Raw genomic sequence first — 24,598 nt, forward strand, 5'->3', positions numbered from 1 at the left:
CTGTTCAGACTCCTGGATTATTCAATGACATTCATGAGTGGCTTTTTCCAGCTGATCTGTCACCATGACAACAAGCGTATCATCAATCAAACATAGGCCAGATAAATGTGAGCAGGAGAACACACTGAGCAACACACCATATGAGATTAAACACTGACACACCTGACTCTGAGGAGGAGGAGCGAGATGAAGCCGATGTTGAAGATGATGTTGGTGACGAAGCTGAAGATGCAGTGAGTAGGATCCTCAGAATCCTGTACTGAAGCCTGTTGACGAGCAGACAGACGACTGCTGCCGGTGCCACTTCCTGTGTGTGTGCGTCTGTGTGTGCGTCTGTGTGTTTTGCATGTTGCATGTGGCCCTGATTTGACTCTCTCAGTGTGATTTGCTTGTTCCTTTAAAGGTCTCCGAACTGAAATATTCAGATTCTCTGTCTGTCTGTGTCTGTCTGTCTGTGTGTGTGTCTGTCTGTCTGTCTGTGTGTGTGTGTGTGTGTCTGTGTGTCTGTCTGTGTCTGTGTCTGTCTGTCTGTCTGTGTGTGTGTCTGTGTGTCTGTCTGTGTCTGTGTCTGTCTGTGTGTGTCTGTGTGTGTGTCTGTGTGTCTGTCTGTGTCTGTGTCTGTCTGTGTGTGTCTGTGTGTGTGTCTGTCTGTCTGTCTGTCTGTGTGTGTGTCTGTGTGTGTCTGTCTGTGTGTGTCTGTGTCTCTGTGTGTCTGTGTCTGTCTGTGTGTGTGTGTCTGTGTGTGTCTGTGTGTGTCTGTCTGTGTGTCTGTGTGTGTGTGTGTCTGTCTGTGTGTGTGTCTGTCTGTGTGTGTCTGTCTGTGTCTGTGTGTGTCTGTGTGTCTCTGTGTCTGTGTCTGTGTCTGTGTCTGTCTGTCTGTGTCTGTCTGTGTGTGTGTCTGTCTGTGTCTGTCTGTGTGTGTCTGTGTCTGTGTGTCTCTGTCTCTGTGTGTGTGTGTCTGTGTCTGTCTGTCTGTGTGTGTCTGTGTCTGTCTGTCTGTGTGTGTCTGTGTCTCTGTGTGTCTGTGTCTGTGTGTGTGTGTCTGTGTGTGTCTGTGTGTGTGTCTGTGTGTGTCTGTGTGTCTGTCTGTGTGTGTCTGTCTGTGTGTGTCTGTCTGTGTGTGTCTGTCTGTGTGTCTGTGTGTGTGTGTGTCTGTCTGTGTGTGTGTCTGTCTGTGTGTGTCTGTCTGTGTCTGTGTGTGTCTGTGTGTCTCTGTGTCTGTGTGTCTGTGTCTGTGTGTGTGTGTGTGTCTGTCTGTGTGTCTGTGTGTGTGTGTGTCTGTCTGTGTGTGTCTGTCTGTGTGTCTGTGTGTGTGTGTGTCTGTCTGTGTGTGTGTCTGTCTGTGTGTGTCTGTCTGTGTCTGTGTGTGTCTGTGTCTGTGTGTGTGTGTCTGTGTGTCTGTGTCTGTGTGTGTGTGTCTGTGTGTGTGTGTGTGTGTCTGTGTGTGTGTGTCTGTGTGTGTGTCTGTGTGTCTGTGTCTGTGTGTGTCTGTGTCTGTGTGTGTGTGTCCACACAGACCTCTACACAGAAATGTCCGACAAACAAACATGTCTATAGCTCGGTAAAAACACCAGATATTCTGACTGCCCAGATTTCCAGTTTTATGAGGTCCTTCAGGCAGAACCTGGGTTAACACACATGGAATGAGGGAGAGGAGGGGGAGAGGAGGATGAGTGTCTGCAGGACCAGCTGAAAGTGAAAGCATCTTAGAAGAGAGAGGAAGAGACAGCAGACAGGAAGACATCAGCTGCTGTGCTGCCTCATCCTCACTCTGATCCTGATCCTGGTTCTGGTTCTTAATATGTGGAGATCCTTTTTGTCGCGCTTGCGTCCTCAGAGTAACAGAGGTAAGATCAGCTGACTCCCTGTGGCTTTTACACACACACACATTCTGCCTCCTCCCCCTCCTCCCCCTCCTCCCCCCGTCCCTCCTGCTGCTCTTTTCGAGAATAAAGCGGACCAGGGAGGTAAGACGGCCATTTGTGTGTTATTGATTATTGACGTCAGTAAAGCGGCCTGTAGGCGGCGCTCTGAAGTGTTGACCAAGTACCTCGGCAATATTAATAATTCATGAGAGCCACAGAATCTCAACATGTGTGTGTGTTTCTCAAGCGGCGGCCTCCAGGCTCAGACCTGAAGCCCATGCGGAAGTGTCAAAACTTGTAATTCACGCTGCAACCACTGGGGGTTGGCTCCAAAAGCGAGTAATTTCCCATAGACTCCCATGTTAAAATGGCCGACTTCAGGGGGGGGGGGTGAATTTTTTTACAACCCACTCGTTTCAATTGTATTCTGACTTAAAATTACGCCTAATTATGGGCGTTGCCGCTTGAGTGACAGACAGTTGACGTATCACAGCGTGAGTTTCCTGCTCCCACGATCGCCCGCCCCCTAAACCCCGCTCGTGCCCCCCCTCTTTGTCCATATTCGGAGTTTTAGTTGACGTGACGCTGCCAACATGGCGGCGGTCATCACGTCCTGGAACCTCCCACTGAGACTCAAAACGGCTCTTCAGAAACAAACGGGTGACGTCACGGAAGCTCTGTCCATAGTTTTTACTGTCAATGGTGTTTCTACAGAGCAGCAGCAGGCGGTGCACCTGGTGGAGCAGCTGGATGAGGTCAGCAGGCAGCTGATAATTAGGGAGGAGGAGCTCTTCAGTCAGGCTGCTCCCAGTGAGGAAGATGAGGACCAGCTGCAGAGAGACCTTGAGGATCTGAAGCTCCAGATATGGGCCGCTGTCCACAACTCCTTCACCATGTCCTCATCTTCCTCAGCTGCTGGACAGTTTAAGGTGTTGAGGAGTGCGGTGGACGCCATCCTGCAGCAGGAGGCTCAGGACCGACGCTGGACAGACAGTCCACAGGACCAAGTCCCTGTTTGGCGTCCTCAAAAGTGTCTCAGTACTCATAACAGTCTGCTACAAAACATGGTGGAGTCCAGACTGACGGCTGCTGTTGCCACTGACGACAACATGGCTGGAACCGACAAGCTGTCCTCCAATGTGAAGAAACAGGTGACACACACACGTACACACAGACACACACAGGTGTACAGGAGAGGGTGCTGATGAGTGAACTTACCCGTTCAGGTGTGTAGGCTGGGTAGGTGTGTGAAGGATGATCTACTAGCAGTGATGAGGACGGTGAAGAACTGCTACCCTCCTCACATGGACATCCTGAATGTCTATGCCAGACTGTACCACCAGAGCTTCTCCACCCAGCTGACTGAACTTGCTGCATCCAGACTGGAGGTGGATGACTGTAGCTACCTACTGTTCTGGGTCAACCAATACTATCCACAGTGAGTCACACACACAGGTCACCTGACACATCTTTTCCCAAAGGAGCTTAAAACCACAATAAACCCGATGCCGGTTCAGTTCTACCATGGGGTCTGTGTGTGTGTGTCCTGCAGAGATTTACTGAAACATGAAGAGCTGGATGGACACATAAAGATGGATGGTCTGGGGTCTCTGCTGCTGCAGGATGACCTGAACCAGCTGGAGGAGCAGTTCCTGGCCCACAAAGAGGTACAGGACCTCTGGCGGTCTGAAGAGTGTGGTGTGTCCAGCCCCTTAGCTTCAGGGTGAAATAAAGAATGACTTTCTTTCCTCAGGACAAAGTGAAGCTGTGGCTGCACACAGCTCTGCAGAAAGAAGAGGAGAGCTGGCTGAGCGGCAGGACGCCTGAACTGATTGACAGCTACTGCTTCAGTCCACTGGCTGTGGACGTCATACAGGTGAAACTGAGGCGGGGTTAGCATGACACAGAGGTCTTCATGTCAAGTTATGAGCTCAGCCTGTGCTGTTTCCAGGTGATGGAAAGCTCCCTGGCGGAGTTCAGGTGTGCAATCAAAGACCAGGGCAAAGCTCAGAGGCTCACCTGTCTCCTGGAGACCTTCCTGTGCAGGTAGGCCATGTCTCCTCAAACAGGGCAACAAACGAGGAGGCAGATATACTTTAACATTCCAATTTACTCTGACATCACTCGGAGTCAGAGCTTCAGAGCTCTGTTTTCCGATTGGCTGCAGTCATACTCTGAGTGTACAGCTGTGAGACAGACGAGTGTGTTTGTGTTTCAGCTATGAGAGGAGTATGACGGCATTCCTGAAGGGTTCCCATGGTAACGCCCGCTCAGTAATCAAAGCTCAGCTTGTCTGTGAGCAGCAGCTGAGGTGAGCTCCATCTCTGATGACATCATCACACTGCAGGAGGTCTGCCGGCTCTGACTGTCTCTCTGTGCCTGTCTTCCTCAGGGATTACATCACAGCTCAGACAGAAAGTCTGTCTGAGCAGCAGAGACATCACTGTCTGCATACTCTGTCTGCTCTGAGGGATTGTGGGTACCAGTGTTTAATTGGTCCTCTTCATGCCCATGTGAAGGTACTGGTACTCCTGGTTCTAATTCTGGTCTGATTTCTTGTAATTTCACATCTTTTCTTCTTTTATAATGATCTAAGACAGGTTTGAGTCTGCTGGGGACCGAGGGATGGGTGGATGGCTCTTTTCCAGTGGTGGACTCACTGCTGGACTCGCTGAACCAGCAGCTGTCTGACCTGGTGGACCTGAAACCAGCCTGTAGACAGGTGAGACTCTTTCGGTTTATCTGTCTGTCTCGCCTGTCCGTCTCACCTATCTGTCTCTGCAGTCCCTGCTCAGTTACCTCCATCAGGACGTTGTCCTTCAGTATGTGAAGAGGATCATGAAGACCAGGATCAGAAGCAGAGAGCAGCAGGTGGAAGGAGCTCAGCAGATAACCAAGGATACCCAAAAGATTGACAGCTTCTTCACAGAGGAGGTGGGGCATGCTCACAGTGAGGACGGTGGTGGGATCACAGCAGTATGAGTGTTTACGGTTATAAAGTATGTCTGTATGTTTGTCAGTTACTCTGTCAGTGAGTACTTGTGGAACACCTCATGAACTGGACCTGCAGCACTGACTGTCTGTGTTCTTCAGAGCCAGGCCTCGTGGCTCAGCCTGGTGCTCCACAGCCTCGCTGAGATTCTCCGCCTGCAGGATCCGGCCAGTGTTCAGCTGGAGCTCGTCAGTCTGGCCCGGACCTTTCCTGACCTCAGGTAGGACGTGACCGCCACACCTCAGAGTCTGTCCTCTCTGCAGATTAGGAGACAGGTCACCTACAGGCGAAAAGGTTTTTCCATTAAGACAGAGACAGTCAGTGACATTAAAGGCATCTCTGTGAGCTGATTGGCCGGTCAGTCAAACAGCAGGGAGTGCTGTCCTGTCTCTCTTATGATGACAGTGAGCAGTAGTTTCAACACCGACCTTTATTTATTTATGACCACCTGCTCCCTGAACACGTGACACCTGACTCCCCAAATACACCTGAACACACTGTGCTGCAGTGTGTTTCTGTGTTCAAGGTCAGCAGACGTATATAAGTAAGTGGAAACTAACGCTGACATCCTGACCTGGACCTGGTTGCCATGGGCAGGTGCAGGGGCTCCGGTGTCACAGGTGTGTTCCTCTGCTGACGTCTTCAGTGGAAGCTGGAAGGTTGGAAGGTCCATTCACTTGATCACTGGGATGTTTGGAGGTGTTTACTCTTTGATGAGCGGTGCCAAGCAGAAAGTTCTATAAACACCTCAAACTTTTAATTTCACGTTTGCAAGAATACATTTTTGACATATCGATTGATTGATTGATTGATTGATTGCTCTTCCATGTCCCCTCTCTTCAGTGACGATCATGTGTCGGCGCTGCTGTCTATTAAACCCAGCCTATCAGCTACAGACGTTAGTTCCATCAGGCGGAGCTTAAAGGAGAACCGCCTCCATGACGTCTCAGCCAATCACAGCCCTCCATTCTTCTCCAACCTTAAAGTCAAGTGGATCAATAATAAACTCAATCAGATCAGACTTAAACTCTAAATGGGTTCAGCATCATGTGGCCTGACTGTAACCAGTAAATACAGTGGTGTAGTGTGTTGTTGTTGTGGACATTTTGTTATGGAAGGCATTGATGTGTGCAGTCATCACCAGTAAATGTAATCCGTCACATTAGTGCTCTTCCTCTCTCCTCCTCTTTACCCTTCATCCTCCTCTCTCCTCTTCCTCCATCCATGTGTGGATCAAAGTTTCCAGCATAGTGAACAGTCTTTGTTCAGACAGCTGGTGTCATCTGATCTGAGGGGTCTGCTGCCGCCTGCTGGCCGAACTGACTCTTTGCATCCAGAAACCCGTTTAAACTTGTCTTCATTCAAACTGCTTGTATCCTGTCACTGTATGCAGTTCTCATCTGATCAATAATAATAATTAGAATGAAGAAGAAGAAATCAAAGGGCAGGGAGTCCTGGTGGATCAGAATGTTCCTTTAGGGTGATTAAGGAGAATTACATTATTAATGTTATAGTGTTATGTATTAGAGGGAGTATTTCGTATTAAGACACTCTGCACAACAACGTTAAACATGATTTAAAATAAATGTATAATCACATAAATAAACTACAAACAACGCGCTGAGTTTAAAGTGTAAATGTCATTTTTTGTACCGTTAGTCGTCCAGTTACCCTAGCAACAACAAGCCCCGCCCCCTACCTGACAGAGCTGACCGACCAATCACGCCGCACGATATCCATCGCGTCACCGCGCTGGGCTTGGCCACTCCGCCATCTTGGCTGAGTTTAGCAGAGCGGCTAAGAGAGACTCTTTCTTGGGAGGATGAGGAGAAGCTGAGCGGACCGAGACACTAGACAGACAACTGAAACAGTACGGTCTCAACGGTACTACCCGATCCAAAGGCTCGAAGGCGGACTCAGACCCGTTCTGGTCCCACAAGGCGCACCCGGTGCCGTGGGGCTGCTATGGGCTAGTCGGCTAACTTGCTAGCCAGCAAAGAGGAACTGTTGCTCCGGTTCTGTTTGGGTCGATGTCGGTAAAAAACTGCTGGAAAAGAAACCGAGCAGTGCCGAGCCGGGCCAGATAACACTCCGGCTAGCGACCAGGACTGAGGCTGATGCCGGGCGGTGGTCTGCTCGGGTGAATTGGAGCAGCACTAAGAAAGTTTAGGCAGGTGTTCCGCAGCTGACAGGAGGCTTCATGACCGAACTTCCTTCACAGTGACCCGTGTACCATGTCCACTAGGACCCCCCTCCCCACCGTCAATGAGCGGGACGCCGAGAACGTGAGTTTGAAGGTTTCTAACAGATGACTGTTCTTTAAGAAGTCTGCTCTAATGGTCAGACACCATGTGAACCGGATCAGCCCGGCAGGGTCAGTGTGTGTCAGAGAGAGAGATCCCCGGGTCAGAGCATCAGCTGTGCGGTTCTGTTTGAGTTAGCAGATCAGAAAACTCCCAGAATTCTTCATCAGGTTTCACGGGTTCAGGAGGTTCTGTGTGAAAAGGTCCAAGCTTTGTCAAGGTGTTTTAGAGATGAGATGAGAGCATATGACTGTTGGGGGTCTTGAAACCTTTTCAGGGTCCGGCCTCCCTATAAAGGAGCCTAATGGCAACTATCCACTCACTGGCCCGTCTAACACATCCAGGAGTCTGGAAACTTTGAGCGGCGCCAGGTAGTGATGAAGTTTATCCAGGTCCAGTCCAAATCACTCCCTGTGACGTCATCAGTGTGTTATTTCAAAGATGGAAATGCTCTGAAATACAAACAGTGATAAGCTGACTGAAGCCCAGACAACCAGCTGATGTTGTGTGTCTCAGACTCACTCTGTGTTCATTTCCCAGCCTGCCTCGGTGGAGAGCGGGCATGGCGAGGTGTTGTCCCGCACAGTCCGCTCTGCTCGCTGTAAAAACTCCTCGTCGTCCGCTGGAGATGAGTCGCCGCATGTTGGAAACTACCGGCTGCTGAAAACCATCGGGAAGGGAAACTTCGCCAAAGTGAAGCTGGCTCGACACATCCCCACAGGACGAGAGGTGAGGCGCTCACAGGGGCTGCGGGGAGTGTTTCTGATGGACTCAGTCTTATTGAGTGTGGGTGATGTGACCTGACAGGTGGCCATCAAGATCATCGATAAGACACAGCTGAACCCCACCAGCCTCCAGAAGGTGAGGTGCAGCCTGTTAGTAACACTGTCCATGTATAATGCCGATGACATCATCTCTGTGTTTTCTGTTTGCGTCTTAGCTTTTCAGAGAGGTCAGAATTATGAAGGTGTTAAATCATCCCAACATAGGTTGGTATCGATAAGTCTTACTGCCACACTGATCCATCAGTCCCTCACTCTGATCACTAACATGTGTGTATGTATACAGTGAAGCTGTTCGAGGTAATAGAGACTGAGAAAACGCTGTACTTGGTGATGGAATATGCCAGTGGAGGTGAGACACACACACACACACACACACACACTGTAAACTGGGGTGTGAACAGCTGACTTCTGCTTGTGCAGGTGAAGTGTTTGACTACCTCGTAGCTCATGGGAGGATGAAGGAGAAGGAGGCCAGAGCTAAATTTAGACAGGTAACACACACAACCTGGTACAGTTGTCTTTGTGAGGACGTTCATTCACATACTGCATTCCCTATCCCCTAACCCACGTGTGGCTCGCACCTTGATGTCCAAGACACATATAATCTGGTCCAAAGATTTTCATTTTTTATAGTTTAAAGTTTAAATTGCCTCCAACTTTCCACTGAATAGAACCACATTTAACACAATTGATCTACTCAAACTGTACAGCTGTGAACAATACAGGTGTTTCAAGCCAAGTGGACGGTGAGCACAGTTTCACAGATGTGGCTCCTTCATAGAACATAATAATAATAATACAGCCCACAGACACACTCACTGTCTGACCCCTCCATCTGTCCACAGATTTTATCTGCGGTCCAGTACTGCCATCAGAAGCACATTGTTCACCGCGACCTGAAGGTGACAGTAAAAGCTCACGTTTCCCTGTTGACACTGTGCACTGATGTTCAGTTTGTTGGTGAGATGTTGAGATGCTGGAATCTTCCTCCTCTTCCTCCTGCAGGCAGAAAACCTCCTGCTGGATGGTGACATGAACATTAAAATAGCCGACTTTGGCTTCAGTAATGAGTTCACTGTCGGTGGGAAACTGGACACTTTCTGTGGTTCCCCTCCTTATGCTGCTCCTGAGCTCTTCCAGGTACACACACACACACACACACACACACACACACACACCATTGTTATGTGCAGGTACCCTGACAAAAAAATCTCAGACAGTGAAGACTCGATGATAAATATTATAACAAGTATTGTTGACTGATGACAGACGTTCTGTAAACTGCTTTTGTGTTTCAGGGTAAGAAGTACGATGGTCCTGAGGTGGATGTGTGGAGCCTGGGTGTGATTCTCTACACACTGGTCAGTGGATCTCTGCCGTTTGATGGGCAGAACCTGAAGGCGAGTAACACACCTTCAGGCAAACCGATGGTTGAGTGGAGAGCGGAGAGTCTTATGTGTGTTTGTGTCTGTAGGAGCTGAGAGAACGAGTGCTGCGGGGAAAATATCGCATTCCTTTTTACATGTCCACGGACTGTGAGACCCTGCTGAAACGATTTCTTGTGCTCAATCCAGTAAAACGAGGAACTCTGGAGGTCAGAATATTAGACAACATGTCATCAGTACATGAGCATATATAACATATATAACATATCAATACAGCAGCAGCATATTTCATATGAAGGCTTCTTTTTCAGCAAATCATGAGAGATCGTTGGATCAACAGCGACTCTGAGGAGGAGCTGAAACCGTTCTCGGAACCGGAGCTGGACATCAGAGACCAGAGGAGGATTGGTATACACGTGCACACTTGAGCACACACTGACGTCGAAACGTGTTTTCATGTGTGTTGATGTCATGTATGTGTGTGGTCAGACCTAATGGTGGGGATGGGTTACTCCAGAGAGGAAATTAACCATTCGCTCACCAAGATGAAGTATGATGACATCACAGCCACCTACCTGCTGCTAGGACGAAAGGCTGCTGAGGTGAGAGGCTACCATGGTAACTACAGGTGAATGACACACGCTCGGACCACTAACCGTTGTCTTTTGGTTTAGGTGAGTGACTCGTGTTCCAGCGTCTCATTGGTCAAACCTCGTCCTACCAGTAGCAGTCAGTCTCCTGCTCACCTCCTCCCCCAGCGCTCATCTTCCTCCTCCTCCTCTTCTAAACAGAGGAGGTGCAGCGAGCAAGGTACATGCGAACACCTCGTCCTCCTGTTAGATTAAGTTTAAGTTTTACTTTATTGATCCACATCACACTTTGCCCCCCACCCCCAGCCTCCTCGGCTGCCCCTCAACTTCGCAAAACTCCGGCCTCCTCGGAGGGGGAGGCGAAGCAGGATGCTGGTCAGAACAGGAAGTCCAGCCCAGTAGAGCCAGGGAGTCCTCTGCTGGGGAATGCTAACAACCCCAACATGGCCAACATTCCCGAGCGGAGAAAGGCATCTGCGACGCCACCTGTGAGTGATGCCCTTTCTGACAATCTTACCAAATATATCGATACATCCTGAGCTCACACACACAGTTACTGCAGCTTCATGTCCACAGCTTGTAGCCTGGTCTTGGCTTTGGCTCCACCTGTAGACATGTGCATTTGGAGAGTTCCTGATGGTTCTGTGTTGCAGGGCGGCTCGTCCAGCATGACGCGCAGGAACACGTATGTGTGCAGTGACAGGACCTCCACAGACCAACACTCGGTAGCTCACAACGGCAAAGACAACAGGTAGAGACAAGCTGCTGCTTCTAATTATGGCAGCTGATCCACAGAAATCATATTCACCCTCCATCCCCCCACCTCAGCTCAGCGACTACGCCCACCAAGAGATCTGCGGGTGGAGCCTCCACCCACAGTGTCAGCAGTGGGGCGACTCCCCCTGACCGGCTGCGTTTTCCTCGTGGGACAGCAAGTCGCAGCACTTTTCATGGAGGTCAACTCCGAGAGAGACGTACCGCCACCTACAATGGCCCTCCTGCCTCCCCTAGCTTATCACATGACGCCACGCCTCTTGCCCAATCACGGGCCAGAGGCTCCACCAACCTGTTTTCCAGGCTCACGTCCAAACTGTCACGCAGGTACGTCGGAGCAAGGCGTTGTGCGAGCTTTTCGTCTGCAAATGTTGTTTACCTTATGACAGTTTAGCGATGAGGCGTCCATAGACCGGACTGGACCCGTCTCTGATCCTTCTTCTGATTCAATTTCCAGCACTGAAACTGATCTGTCCTTTATGATTCCTTCTTCCTCTGCTTCCTCTCATCTGTCCTTTATGATTCCTTCTTCCTCTGCTTCCTCTCATCTGTCCTTTATGATTCCTTCTTCCTCTGCTTCCTCTCATCTGTCCTTTCTCCACCTCTTCTCTTGTCACCTGACCTCTGTCCTCCTCCTCCTTCTTCTGCCCTGTCAGAGCGATGTCAGAGGTTGAGAGAAATGGCAGACCTGAAGGGTCCAGGTGAGTCACACAAGTGTCCTGGATGTTATAATTCTCTGTGTCCTGATTGGTCAGGAGTGTTAGAGGCAGAGTAAGGGGCTATTAAACTCTAAACGGCTGTACTTCTGTCTGTCCTTTGTCCTTGCAGTCGTAACGTGTCTTCTGACCAGAAGGAGGAGCCTCTGACTCCTGCTCCTCACTCGAAGGAGGCAAAGCCTCGTTCGCTGAGATTCACTTGGAGCATGAAGACCACATCCTCCATGGAGCCACTGGACATGATGCGGGAGATCAGGAAAGTCCTGGATGCCAACAACTGCGACTACGAGCAGCGTGAGTGCTTCCTGCTGCTCTGCGTCCATGGAGACGGGCACGCCGACAGCCTCGTCCAATGGGAGATGGAGGTGTGCAAACTGCCTCGCCTCTCACTCAATGGAGTCCGTTTTAAACGGATTTCAGGGACATCCATTGCCTTCAAGAACATTGCCTCCAAAATCGCCAATGAGCTCAAGCTGTAGATGCACAGGTACAGACAGATGGGTGGTGACAGACAGGTGGAGGAGGACAGAGGGCTTGTTTGTGGTTCAAGATTTCAGATCAATATGAAAACAGAATAATTGATAAAACATCAAAAGACCAGTTAACTTAGACAGAACTCATTAGTGCTTTAAAATGTTTTGAATGAGTAGTCCATTACATGATTGATGATCTGAACCTGATCTGCAGAAGGAAACGGATCGATGCTGATTTGACGCTCAGTCTGTACGAGGGTTCCCTCGCCACCTGCCAGCACAGCAGGGGCGCCTCCACATTCCTAATGGCTGGCTGCTGCAAATGATGATTGGTCTAGTGTGGGTCTAGAACACACCAGAACTGTTCATCAGTTTTATTTTGAAAGGGCCTCAGCAGTGGCTGACCCACAGGTGTTCAGGCCCCGCCCACCAGCAGGAGGAGGGTGGACTCCCTCTGTGTGTTTGTGAATGTAAATATTTTCTCACCATGTTTTCATGTGGTTTTGTACATGTGAGCAGTCGGCTGACTAGCTGGTTGTTAACTGAACCTTAGGTTCACCTGTGTCCCATTAAATACCTGAACACAGTGCAGCTTCCTCTTTGAATCTGTCTGAGGAGTCACATGACCGATTTAGGCTGATGAGCTTCCTGTTTCTCAGCAATGGTCATCTTTGTGGCTGACGGCTTTTTATATCAATAGTTCGATGGCATCACATAAGCAGATGGAAAACTAGCATCATTAGTTATCTAAATATTTGTATATGTTATATTTCCTCCTGTGGAGGCTGATAATCCGAGATGTGTTTTCACATTTTACGCTGACTTTAAGTCTGATTTAGTTCAATACATGACGAATTATTGAAACCTTAATTGAGTGAAGCATTAATGAGACGTCACAGCTCCTTAGTAACTGTTCATTGCTCAATTTTAATCTGTCAGTATGTTCTGTCACCAGCAGGTGGCATCACTGTGCTTTGATGTTCCCTGTAATTGTGGGTTTGTAGTGTTTTGTTGCCGTATCCGATGCCTCTCTGTATCATTTGATATTTTGCAGCGGTTGTTTACCTTCCCCCACGTCCCTCCTCCACGTCTCTGACCAATAGGGCTCCGAGTCTGTGCATCGTCAGGGTCACATGGTATCTTCTTGCTGGGTCTCAGAGTTTTTGGGCCATCTGTGTGCTGACGTGCGGGCTACGTCTCAGTTCAGGGACCGCCTCCTTCAATGGTAGTTGAATGTCTTGGAGGAGGTTGTCAGTGTTTTTATGTGTTAACACCAAAACGTGGCCTACGATATGTATATTTTACCTCCCAGTCATGTCATAGTCCCTGCTCACAGTCAGGTGCGGTGTATGATGGGACAGGTTGTGACCTTAAAGGGTGCAGCTGATTGAATGAAGGCGAGCAGCAGAGTTTAGTCAGGGCCACACAGACTTTATTAGGTATTTCAGGTGTTAGATGAGTCCGACAGGTGAAGACAGGAAATAGAAAATCCTTCACATGACGGAAGACAGAAGTCTAACTGAGCGGCGCTAAACGTCCTGCGGCTTCAGGACGGTTACTGATTGGTTACAGTGAGGGGTGAGGAGTTGTGAGTGAGAGGTGAGGAGGAAGTTACAGTGATACAGTTCACTTCTGCTCGGGCATCAGGTCGTCAATACTATCGCCGCCCTCCAGGCGTTTCTCCATGTCCACCAGCAGGTTGACGCCATCCACCACCATCTGAACCAGCTCCACCTCTGAGAAGCCCAGACGGTCCGCATTGGAGATGTCAAATACACCGCCCACGGCTGCTGTGTCCACACCACCTGAAAGACAGAGCAGAAGTGATATGACCGTCCAGTCAACTGATGATCAACTGATCCACACTGTATCTGTACCCTGACAGACGGGTGGACCAGTAGACATAGGGTGCATACCTGTGCCTCTCTTTTGCAGCCTCAACTTCTTTAGGATCTCTCCAAACTTATCGTGCTTGCTGAGGTTAGGCAGTTTAACATGGACACCAGCTCTCAGGCCTGTCCCCAAGTTGGACGGACAGGTGAGAACGTAGCCCAAGTGTTCGTTCCACATAAACTCATGGCTTCGCTCCTTGAACAAAGCCTCAATCTGCCAGAAAGAAACAGACAGGTGGTCAGGTGTGATGGGTTTATGAACGCTGCAGCAAACACGAAGTGCAGTACCTTAGTAAGTCCGGTGCAGAAGCGGTTAAACACCTCCCTCATGTTCCCTCCTTTCTGCATGCTGATGACGCGCAGATGGTCTTCCTCGTTTACCCACACCAGGAAGGTCTTGTTGTCATTGTGCCTGCAAAAAACCCATCAACATGTCTCACCAAATTCCAGGTAATCAACAAGCTGTCTGATGATAATGGTCCCCGCAATGCTCACCAGATGCCGCGGCCATCGGGCCAGTCACGGGCCATGCCGGATGCCAGCAGCAGCGGGGAGACGGGTTTGTCAAACAGAAAGTGGTCATCGATCAGCTGCTGCTGCTCCTCCTCCGTCATGTTCTTCAGGGCGTAGTACTTTCCATTCAGGTCCCCCTCCAGGGCATCCAGGCCTGGGGCACACAAGAGGTCATGCTTAGGGGTGAAATCTTTATTCAGCTGCAGATTTGCTTTAGAAGTACTGTGTTCAGACAGCAGGGGGCAGCAGAGTCTCTAGTCTGCCAGGTTCAGCCAGTTCAGTCCAGTTATGCCTAATTTGACTGTGAATGTGGGGGTTTCTGATTGGCTGAGCTGCAGCCTCATTAGAAGTCTCAGCAGGAAACTCGTTACATAACAGTGTGATCTGCTGCTGCTGAGTGTGATACGCTCACTGAGGCAGGATGGGAAATATCTACATACAGAGCCTTCATCTACCAGTCAGAGCTAAATTAAACCAAGTTTCTGTTCGGTCTGCAGGGAGCCCATCCACTTCCTGTTACTGCTGCAGTTCAGCCAGAGGGTGCTCTGCAGGAACGGGACCGCCTCCTTCAATGGTAGCTACCATAACTATTACTCAAATAATGTAGTCATGCAAAGTGTGGAGTACGTATCAGAACTCAGTTTGCTTCTTTTCACTGGTGCAGATGTGAAACAGAAGAGAGGAGATCAAGCAGAGCTGACTGCAGAGTGTAATGTGTAATGCAGCAGTATGCAGCCAGGGGGCAGACTGACACTGCAGCATGCAGGACACAAGTAGTGACATCATACTTTCAATGGAGAGTTTTTCGATGGCACGGCGCTCCCCACGGCTGCAGTGTGGCGGCAGACAGAAGCCACGGATGCTTCGTCCTGTCCGAACCCGAGAGCTCAGCACATAGTTTGGATCCAGATCATCTCCACCCTGAAACGCAACAGATGCCATGTCAGGAGAGGCAGGTCCTTTCAGCACCACATGCAGTTCTGACAGAGGGGTTGCTCTTCTGTTCCAGCATCACAGTTGAGAGTTTTGCTGAAATCATCTCTCAACCAACAAAATGAAAGCTTGATGAAGTGGGCATCTGAAAACAAATCTGGGTCTGATTCTGATTCTAATTCTGGGTCTGATTCTGGGTCTGATTCTGGGTCTTGGTCTGACTCTGGGTCTGATTCTGGGTCTGTGTCTAGGTCTGACTCTGGGTCTGATTCTAATTCTGGGTCTTGGTCTGGGTCTGATTCTGGGTCTTGGTCTGACTCTAGGTCTGGCTCCGATTCTGGGTCTTGGTCTGATTCTGGGTCTGATTCTAATTCTGTGTCTAGGTCTGATTCTGGGTCTTGGTCTGGGTCTGATTCTGATTCTGGGTCTTGGTCTGACTCTAATTCTGGGTCGGATTCTGAGTCTGATTCTGGGTCTGATTCTGGGTCTGATTCTGGGTCTTGGCCTGACTCTGGGTCTGATTCTGGGTCTTGGCCTGACTCTAATTCTGGGTCGGATTCTGAGTCTGATTCTGAGTCTGATTCTGGGTCTTGGTCTGACTCTAATTCTGGGTCGGATTCTGAGTCTGATTCTGGGTCTGATTCTGGGTCTTGGCCTGACTCTGGGTCTGATTCTGGGTCTTGGCCTGACTCTGGGTCTGATTCTGGGTCTTGGCCTGATTCTGAGTCTGATTCTGGGTCTGATTCTGGGTCTGATTCTGGGTCTGATTCTGGGTCTTGGCCTGACTCTGGGTCTGATTCTGGGTCTTGGCCTGACTCTGGGTCTGATTCTGGGTCTTGGCCTGATTCTGAGTCTGATTCTGGGTCTGATTCTGGGTCTGATTCTGGGTCTTGGCCTGACTCTGGGTCTGATTCTGGGTCTTGGCCTGACTCTGGGTCTGATTCTGGGTCTTGGCCTGATTCTAGGTCTGATTCTGGGTCTTGGCCTGATTCTGAGTCTGATTCTGGGTCTGATTCTGGGTCTGATTCTGGGTCTGATTCTGGGTCTTGGCCTGACTCTGGGTCTGATTCTGGGTCTTGGTCTGACTCTGGGTCTGATTCTAATTCTGGGTCTGATTCTGGGTCTTGGTCTGATTCTAGGTCTGGGTCTGATTCTGGGTCTGGGTCTGACTCTGGGTCACACGTGTTGCCTACCTGTAGGTTTTCAGGGTTCAGGTCTGTTTTGTGTTTGTCTGAGGGTTTGTATCCTCCGTGGCGGTCTTCGATCACTGGGTCCAGCAAGTCTTTGAACACCTCGTACGTCTCCTCATCTCCGGCCACACAGCCCACCGTCATGATGAACGGGTGGCCTGCAGGGACACACAAGGACCAATCAGGGCTACCAACTGCTGTTGATGTTCATGCTAGTGCTGCTAAATGAAACTAAGTTGGATCTGGTGTGGAGGTTTCCACAGGAAGTAAACATGGTGTCCCGCCTTCGTAGACGAATTAAGGAAGAGAAATTAACCCGATGTAATGACTCCATCCAATTACAGAGTTCATTAATCAGGCAGCAGCTTCAGAATAGAATGTCTCCATGTGAAGGAGACAAACATGAGTCACCTGGTCTGGAGAATACCCAGCTGTAGCTGGCACACTAAGGGGAAGGTGTGTGGTTGAGGACTGGTTTTAGGGACGGTGTCACCTGGTCTGCAGGTTACCCGTCATGGAAAGGTGTTACTTGGACTTGGTAGTCATAATTGTGTAATTGTTGTAATCCCCTGGTTTAAAGAACTGCATGTAGGATGTAGCGCCATCTAGCAGCGGGTTTCCAGACTGCCACTACGTAAAGTGGAAGAAGCATGTAACATATATGCAGATACTGTTCCGCTTGTTAACATGCACCCTGATCCTCAAAGGTCTGTGGGGGTGTGGGACAAGTCACCTGCTTTGTGTGTGGGTGAAGTTACCTGGATTGTCGACGCCAGTCTGGATGACATCGTCCAAGGTGAAGCCACTGGGCGTTTCCTTGTCCCTCAGGCTGGCGTACATCTCGGGCGTGAGCACCTTGGCCATGTGGTTGTTGTGCTCGGAGAGGTCGGGGTACTCCTCCTCAGCAGGGTAGTTCAGCTTCAGCTTGTTGTGAGTGTTTCCAAAAGGCATGATGACGTCCGGCTGCTGACCTGAGCAGACAGAATAGTTACTGATCCTCCAGCTCTTCTGTTTTTTATCTTTCGGTTCAAAATTTGAAGAGTAAAATAATTATTCTTTTATTTTGTTTAAAGCCTGATCAGGTTCTGGTGGAACCGGTTTAACATAAGTGAAGTAGGTGAATCACTGGAACAGCGGGTCGCTGTGGATTCTGAATTGCAGGTGTCAGAATCTGGGTCCTGTTCTGAGAATCGGAGAGAGAAAGGAGCCCTGTGGGGGATCAATGAGTCTAAACCGGGACACAGGCTGATTATGATCTGCGGGAGGCCGCGCGGAGATCCCAAAGTGGCATTTGGCATGCCTCGCTTGCTGAAGTGGTATGTACCGATCTCAAAGTACGCAAATATTCCCCATCACCATGACAACCAGACTAACAAAACGACAAACTACCCACTTCTACTCACTACTACTAAACTACTCACTACTACTAAACTACTACTAAACTACTCACTACTACTAAACTACTCACTACTACTAAACTACTACTAAACTACTCACTACTACTAAACTACTCACTACTACTAAACTACTACTAAACTACTCACTACTACTAAACTACTCACTACTACTAAACTACTACTAAACTACTCACTACTACTAAACTACTACTAAACTACTCACTACTACTAAACTACTCACTACTACTAAACTACTAAACTACTCACTCTGTGCTGGCCTCGGTATGTGTCTGCTACACTTTGACAGGCCAGTTAAACTCTGAGAGACAGTCTGTGTGTCTAACAGCTTTGTTGGAGAGCAGGAACGTGTGAAACTGAAAATAAATTACTAATAATTACTGATATGAATGAACGTTTTTAACCGTCCATTTGCATTTATGAACTAAAACTGAATCAAATATTATCTAGACGTTGTACGTCTAACAAACCTAAACCTACAGTATTAACAGAATAATATATCATGTTATAAACAACTCTACATTGGCACATTTCCATCTCATATCTACACACGCTGCACGCATCACAGTCACAACTACTCCATCAAATGTCAAAATATCAACACAAGCGCCAAACAGTCCCATCAGATTCCATCTGAAGATCAATAAGTCAAAACAAAGTGACATACTCACGATGACATAAACTACACTGTAACTAAAGTCTCCATGGCAACATGACGCTGTAGCTAGCAGCTGATTCTTAAATAACCACGTCATAGAATGCAGCGAGCATCTGTTTATACATTATAGAAACAAAACCTGTACACTAACACAACCCACGGCTCCTGTTCCCGCTCCTGTCCTGATCCAGACCTTGGTCGGCACCACAGGGGGAGCGGGCTCCAGGGCCGAGGGCGGTGTCCTCCGCAGTAACTCCCTAACCCTGACTCGGCAGCAAAGAATGATGCAGGTGGTGGTGCACTAAATACCGGACCGTGGTTCTGGACGGATGCCTTATTTTTGCCGGTGCTGCACATCAAACATGGGCTGAACTGAACTTCCCTCCGGTCTCCAGCTAACTTCAATAGGCCACTTTGGGATCTGGCCCCTACTGATCTGGATCCTGTTCTGAGAATCAGAGAGAGAAAGGAGCCCTGTGGGGGATCAATGAGTCTAAACCGGGACACGGGCTGATTATGATCTGCGGGAGGCCGCGCGGTGACGCAGCGGCAGGCCGGGGTTAACCCCTCACTGCGCGGCTGCGGCGGTGCGCGCGGTCACCTTCAGCTGCGGGCGGACCCGCTGTCAGACAGATTAGAGGTGATTGTTGGCAGTCTGCAGGACGGACAGCGTCAGCATCCCATTAAAATATCTATATTTTAAAAAAAGCAGGCGACGTGAGCATGCGCGCTGAGCGTGCTTCACATTAAACTGAATGTGACGTTGCTTTGTCTGCGCGCATTATTCGCGGCTGGCTGATTTAAGGTGGAATGCTGAGGTTAAGGTGGTTTTGCAGCAGAGGAATCAGACGCATCTTTGTGTCTGTGCGCCGCTTACTGCGCAACACCTGCAGACAGGACGCGCTGAAGGTCGTTTGGCTGCAGAGAGACGGACAGGCGGAGAGACGGGCTCCGTGCGGGTCCGCAGGCAGCACGGAGCCCGCAAACAGCATGTGAATAAACAGCAAGCAGCCTGTCAGCTGCCTGTCTGCAGCTCCTTTGTTCAGCCTGACCCCCGCCTCCCTCTAAGTCGTCTGATCAGCGCAAACCGCTCCCTGCTGTGTGCGGTGTATTGATGAGGTGATCAGCCACGCTGTGATTGGTCAGGGTGAGGATGCGCCTACCTGTCGTTCAGTCTGGGTGATGTGGTCTGAAGATTCCGGTTCGGCTGCTGCTGCTGCTGCTGCGGATTAAAGCCGCTCTCCGCCTTTTATACTCAGCCCCTGCTCCTCATTGGCTCCTATTTACAGTCCATTCATTCCATTGGACGCAGACTCGCTGGGGATCACGTGACCGGCCCCTCACACACGCACTCTCTGCTGCCCTGCCGCAGTGCCTCTGAGCCAGACAGAAGGAGGATGAAGAAGTGCAGGTCAGCAGGGGCAAAGTGGTCCCTGGTCATGTGACCTGTGTGTGTGTCTTCAGTCTGGTATGGACAAATGATGAATGTCCTGTTTTCATCTTTCACACGCCATCACTTCTAACCAGCCAATCAAAATGAAGAGGGGGCGGGGTTCGTGATATCTAATGTAAACACGAATCCAAGAAGAGAGGTCCGGACCCAAAGCACCGGTTTAAACATGAACCAGCCTCCATCCTGCTGTTATGCTGTAGCAGTCTGACGAAGGTGTGAGGTTCACCGACACAGAACCTGAACCCCGGTTTGATTATTCTGTGTGAATGATCAGCTGAGTAATCAAACGCAGCTGATGGACTGATCAGTGATGAAGCACTTTCTCCTGCGACTTTAAATTATTCATCAGCTGCAGGAGGGTGTGTGTGTGTGTGTGTGTGTGTGTGTGAAGGTGACTCTGATAAGCTGTGAGGTTGATGGCTGAACGGAGGATCTGTCTTTGAGCTGTGTCCCTCTTCCCTTGCCGTCTCTCGGTTGCAGTGCTCTCTGCACTGCAGCCTGAACAGTGGGGGGTTTTACTTAGATTACATAATCTGCCTTGGGTGGATTAAAGCTGGAGGAACACACAGAGGACGGACTTTATCTCAGGGAGGGCCGCTGCTGGCCCCGCCCTCCTGTGCGGTGTCATCACATGAAGCTGTGCTGATGCTGGTTCATCAGACTGTACCACAGCAGCAGCTGCCGCTCTTCATCTGCACCGTGAAGACCACATCTGCTGCTGTTGGGATCCATCAGGATCAACCAGGATTCGCAGGGATCACCTGGACACGATGAGCACCTGGTTTAGATGCATGTGATGTATTCAATTGTGCTGGACTCCCTCCATTGGCTCACAGCCTGACTGCACACAGCAGCGCTCCACCACCTCCACCAGAAGAACCTGACAGGCTTCTTCTGTAGTCACATGGGATCCATGTGATCAAACATGATCAGTTGAGAGAGACCAGCTGTATGCAGTGGTATGTCCTCTCTGTGTGTGCTTATATTTCCTGCAGTCACATGACCTGCTGATGATGGGCCTCGGCCTATTGATCTGTGTCAGGTGGTCTCATCCTGCAGAGGATCTGACTCAGAGGTCAGAGGTCACATTGAATGCAGCTGCTACCAGATACCTAAATTTCCCCCTGGGGATCAATTTCTATCAATCTGTCTATGTAAGCTGATCTGGGTTCTAAACACTGAGACAGGCTCCGCCCCCTCAGGCTGTTAGTGAGCGTGATGCTCTCTCAGATCAGCACTATGTGCGTTACCTCCACAGAGCTCTCTCGGGTGAGCAGGAGGTCGTGAGGGTCAGGTGTGATGGGGGTCTGTGATGATGTCACTGTGACGGTCCAGTCAGCTCGTAGGTTCTTCGTATGCAGCATGTGCACATACAGCTACTGAGTGCACTCATATGTGTTCGTCCCTGTCTGCAGTGGTGACAGGAGAGGGAGGATCAGGCGCTGAAAGCTGAATACAAACCAGATCCACCGCCCCTCCCCCACATGTCCTCCATCTTCACCCCGTGCTACCCCTCCCCCATCCTCCATCAGCATGTTAAGAGGCTGCACCACTCCCCCTCCCTCCCCCTTACTCCTGTGTCATTAATTCATGACTGAACACAGAAGAGAGGAGCAGAGGACGACTTTCAGGCTCGACCCTCGTGCCCGCACTCCTGTGTCTGTGATGGAATCCTGCATCTCCCCGCTCTCAGATTTTGCTTTGGCATCTTTCAGTGAAAGGAAAACCCGACATGTCTGCTCTGACAGGGTCGTCAGCTGACAGCAGCATCGACGAGAGCTCACCCTACTCCTGCCTGCAGCCTATCGCATCCCTCCTCAGCCTCCTCCTCCTCCAATTGGCTGAGGATGTCAACAGAGCGGCGTGGTTCACGTGCTGCCGCAGCAGGTCAGCTAATAACTCTGTAAATCTGCACACAACACAGAGAACGACCCGGAGAACATGGCTGCCGGCACTGCAGGCTGTGATGGGCCAGCCTGCTATTTTCACTATTATCAATCAATAATTAACGGATACTGTCAGCCCTGCTGTGCGGCTGCTCCAGGCACCACCTGATCTCACAGAACATCTGAATCGGAGGCTGTTTTTGGTCCGCAGCTTTATTCGGCCTTTGCAAAGCGCTCAGCTGCTCGTCCTGCATGTTAAATAAAGTTCTGTGTGTTTGAACAAAGCCTGCTGGCAGCTTCCAAACAGCAGCAGTCTGCAGACGCAGCTTTCACCATCTCCCTGTTCATCCGAGCATTCAGTCTCCCAGGACTGTTACCAGGCAACCGGCAGGCAGCGGCCATGACTGCTTTGTTCAGGAAGAAAGAGGTGGACAGAGTCTGACCTGTCTGACTGATCTTTGAACGTTAGGACCGAAAAAAGGTTCTGTGTTTACAGCATGTCATCATCAGGAAGGTTCTCCCAATGAAAATGATGTTATTGCAAGATGGCGGCGTGATTATGTTCATCCATGGAGCTGTTGCGTCGTCCATATTTTTTTAGCCTGTGTCTGCGTTATTCTGCCACAGCTTCCTGAACCTCACAAAGTTCAGAGCTCACTGTCTGTGGCTGCACGATGTGAACACACGTACAGAAAACAGACAGGAAGTGACCTCACGGCTTCAGTTGTTGAATACAGACACTCAGAAGTCAGCATTCAAATGTCTGCGGCTAGCAGAGCAATCCACTAATCCTCTTCCTCCTCCCGCCTCCATCACAGATTACTGAGCAGCTGATGAGGACAAATAGAGGACGTGCTGCTGTCCTCTCCTTCCTTGTCTCTGTTGTTCGGTTGCTTCACTCTTCTTCCCTTCGTACCTACTTTCTGTCTGTCTCAACTTAAACTTTAAAACGCTCTGACCACACCAGTGTCTTCATTCTTCTTTTGTGTCTTCTATGTCCACCTGCTGGACGTCCTTTCCAAGGTGACAGAGTAACAATAATGCACAGCACAGTTTGTCCTGCCATGCTTCACGTTTGCTTCATCTCTCTCTTTCATCCTCTTCTCCACCTTCTTCCTCTCCTTCTCCACCTGCAGGGCAATCAGTAGGAGGGGCTCCATTATCAGCTGGGTCATATTCAAGGTTTCTTCTGTCAAAGGGAGTTTTTCCTGCCACTGTTTGCCCTGAGGAGCTTCCTCTGGGGTCAGACTCCGGCTCCGGACACCTTCACCATCACCACCACCACTATCATCCCCATCACCTCCACCTCCACCATCACCACCACCACCACCACCTCCATCACTACCACCACCATCACCACCACCACCACCATCCCACCACCACCTCCACCATCACCACCACCACCATTACCACCTCCACCATCACCACCACCATCCCACCACCACCACCACCATTACCACCTCCACCATCACCACCACCATCCCACCACCACCTCCACCATCACCACCACCATCCCACCACCACCACCACCATTACCACCTCCACCATCACCACCACCATCCCACCACCACCACCACCATTACCACCTCCACCATCACCACCACCATCCCACCACCACCACCACCATTACCACTTCCACCATCACCACCACCATCCCACCACCACCACCACCATTACCACCTCCACCATCACCACCACCACCACCACCACCACCATTACCACAACATCACCTCCAGCATCACCATAACCATCACCACCACTTCTTCTGATGGCACATTCAGTTCTCACAGCTGAGTCCATAGGGTCTAAATCAATAATCGGATGTCTCACGGTGACCAAATCTGTCTGAGCTGCACACATTATCTGCAGCAGAGGATCAACATACACTCAACAAAAATATAAACGCAACACTTTTGTTTTTGCTCCCATGTTTCATGAGATGGACTTGAAGATCTAAACTTCATTCCAGATACACAATATTACCATTCCTCTCAAACATTGTTCACAAATCTGTCTAAATGTGTGATAGTGAGCACTTCTGCTTTGCTGAGATAATCCATCCCACCTCACAGGTGTGCCACATTAAGATGCTGATCTGACATCATGATTAGTGCACAGGTGTACCTTAAACTGCCCACAATAAAAGGCCACCCTGAAATGTGCATTTTGTTTCTGCTTTATTGGCGGTCTGGGGACTCAGAACCAGTCAGTATCTGGTGTGACCACCATTTGCCTCATGCACTGCAACACATCTTCTTCGCATAGAGTTTATCAGATTGTCTATTGTGGCCTGTGGAATGTTGGTCCACTCCTCTTCAATGGCTGTGCGAAGTTGCTGGATATTAGTGGGAACTGGTGCACGCTGTCGTATACGCCGGTCAAGCACATCCCAAACATGTTCAATGGGTGACATGTCCGGTGAGTATGCTGGCCATGCAAGAACTGGGACATTTTCAGCTTCCAAGAATTGTGTACAGATCCTTGCAACATGGGGCCGTGCATTATCTTGCTGAAACATGAGGTGATGTTCATGGATGTATGGCACAACAATGGGCCTCAGGATCTCATCACGGTATCTCTGTGCATTCAAAATGCCATCAATAAAATGCACCTGTGTTCTTCGTCCATAACAGATGCCTGCCCATACCATGACCCCACCACCACCATGGGCCACTCGATCCACAACATTGACATCAGCAAAGCGCTCACCCACACGACGCCACACACGCTGTCTGCCATCTGCCCTGAACAATGTAAACCGAGATTCATCTGTGA

At 49.8% G+C, this 24,598-nt stretch overlaps 3 protein-coding genes across 8 annotated transcripts; 2 read left to right on the forward strand and 1 right to left on the reverse strand.

The window, feature by feature from the left end:
* The first annotated feature begins 1,714 nt into the window (after positions 1 to 1,714).
* Positions 1,715 to 6,458, forward strand: tnfaip2a (tumor necrosis factor, alpha-induced protein 2a). 2 transcript variants are annotated; one of them, XM_028396848.1, is made up of 12 exons: positions 1,715 to 1,847; positions 2,580 to 3,016; positions 3,092 to 3,303; positions 3,418 to 3,532; positions 3,619 to 3,741; positions 3,817 to 3,911; positions 4,084 to 4,176; positions 4,258 to 4,384; positions 4,462 to 4,587; positions 4,650 to 4,799; positions 4,959 to 5,077; positions 5,701 to 6,458. In XM_028396848.1, exons 1-12 carry the CDS (start codon positions 1,802 to 1,804, stop codon positions 5,888 to 5,890), a joined length of 1,833 nt encoding a protein of 610 aa, XP_028252649.1. In that variant the 5' UTR covers positions 1,715 to 1,801; the 3' UTR covers positions 5,891 to 6,458. The 2 variants fall into 2 exon arrangements, with proteins under 2 accessions (XP_028252649.1, XP_028252650.1); XM_028396849.1 differs by lacking the exon at positions 5,701 to 6,458 and having other exon boundaries at positions 4,886 to 5,017.
* Positions 6,459 to 6,620: 162 nt separating this feature from the next.
* On the forward strand, positions 6,621 to 12,469 carry LOC114428427 (MAP/microtubule affinity-regulating kinase 3-like). 4 transcript variants are annotated; one of them, XM_028396825.1, is made up of 18 exons: positions 6,621 to 7,142; positions 7,701 to 7,889; positions 7,968 to 8,021; positions 8,101 to 8,149; positions 8,229 to 8,294; positions 8,366 to 8,436; positions 8,791 to 8,847; positions 8,951 to 9,085; positions 9,244 to 9,345; positions 9,420 to 9,539; positions 9,642 to 9,738; positions 9,820 to 9,932; positions 10,005 to 10,140; positions 10,227 to 10,408; positions 10,574 to 10,671; positions 10,749 to 11,021; positions 11,351 to 11,395; positions 11,523 to 12,469. In XM_028396825.1, the coding sequence occupies exons 1-18, from the start codon at positions 7,092 to 7,094 to the stop codon at positions 11,887 to 11,889; spliced, it is 2,205 nt and encodes a 734-aa protein (XP_028252626.1). In that variant the 5' UTR covers positions 6,621 to 7,091; the 3' UTR covers positions 11,890 to 12,469. The 4 variants fall into 4 exon arrangements, 3 of the variants coding, with proteins under 3 accessions (XP_028252626.1, XP_028252627.1, XP_028252628.1); XM_028396826.1 differs by lacking the exon at positions 11,351 to 11,395; XR_003669583.1 differs by lacking the exons at positions 10,749 to 11,021; positions 11,351 to 11,395; positions 11,523 to 12,469 and having other exon boundaries at positions 9,820 to 9,939; positions 10,122 to 10,140.
* An 824-nt stretch (positions 12,470 to 13,293) lies between these two features.
* On the reverse strand, positions 13,294 to 19,745 carry LOC114428455 (creatine kinase B-type). 2 transcript variants are annotated; one of them, XM_028396884.1, is made up of 8 exons: positions 19,648 to 19,745; positions 17,170 to 17,382; positions 16,415 to 16,569; positions 15,077 to 15,209; positions 14,271 to 14,442; positions 14,064 to 14,187; positions 13,800 to 13,989; positions 13,294 to 13,688 (listed from the first exon to the last, which is right to left on the reverse strand). In XM_028396884.1, exons 2-8 carry the CDS (start codon positions 17,360 to 17,362, stop codon positions 13,510 to 13,512), a joined length of 1,146 nt encoding a protein of 381 aa, XP_028252685.1. In that variant the 5' UTR covers positions 17,363 to 17,382; positions 19,648 to 19,745; the 3' UTR covers positions 13,294 to 13,509. The 2 variants fall into 2 exon arrangements, with proteins under 2 accessions (XP_028252685.1, XP_028252686.1); XM_028396885.1 differs by having other exon boundaries at positions 17,170 to 17,377; positions 19,648 to 19,690.
* Between the last annotated feature and the right edge of the window lie 4,853 nt (positions 19,746 to 24,598).

This window comes from Parambassis ranga, chromosome 24, assembly GCF_900634625.1.
Source record: "Parambassis ranga chromosome 24, fParRan2.1, whole genome shotgun sequence".
NCBI classification, from domain to species: domain Eukaryota; kingdom Metazoa; phylum Chordata; class Actinopteri; family Ambassidae; genus Parambassis; species Parambassis ranga.

Excerpts from the sequence above, each read along its gene's own strand:
- tnfaip2a (XM_028396848.1), top strand. The coding sequence starts at position 1,802 with ATGTGGAGATCCTTTTTGTCGCGCTTGCGTCCTCAGAGTAACAGAG. Across the intron at positions 1,848-2,579 it reads GCGTCCTCAGAGTAACAGAG|AGCAGCAGCAGGCGGTGCAC; the intron begins GTAAGATCAGCT and ends GTGTTTCTACAG. Across the intron at positions 4,588-4,649 it reads TGAAACCAGCCTGTAGACAG|TCCCTGCTCAGTTACCTCCA; the intron begins GTGAGACTCTTT and ends CTGTCTCTGCAG.
- LOC114428455 (XM_028396884.1), bottom strand. The coding sequence starts at position 17,362 with ATGCCTTTTGGAAACACTCACAACAAGCTGAAGCTGAACTACCCTGCT. Across the intron at positions 16,570-17,169 it reads GACTGGCGTCGACAATCCAG|GCCACCCGTTCATCATGACG; the intron begins GTAACTTCACCC and ends GTGTCCCTGCAG. Across the intron at positions 14,443-15,076 it reads CGAAAAACTCTCCATTGAAA|GCCTGGATGCCCTGGAGGGG; the intron begins GTATGATGTCAC and ends TGTGTGCCCCAG.
- LOC114428427 (XM_028396825.1), top strand. The coding sequence starts at position 7,092 with ATGTCCACTAGGACCCCCCTCCCCACCGTCAATGAGCGGGACGCCGAG. Across the intron at positions 9,933-10,004 it reads TAGGACGAAAGGCTGCTGAG|GTGAGTGACTCGTGTTCCAG; the intron begins GTGAGAGGCTAC and ends CTTTTGGTTTAG. Across the intron at positions 10,141-10,226 it reads GAGGAGGTGCAGCGAGCAAG|CCTCCTCGGCTGCCCCTCAA; the intron begins GTACATGCGAAC and ends CCCCACCCCCAG.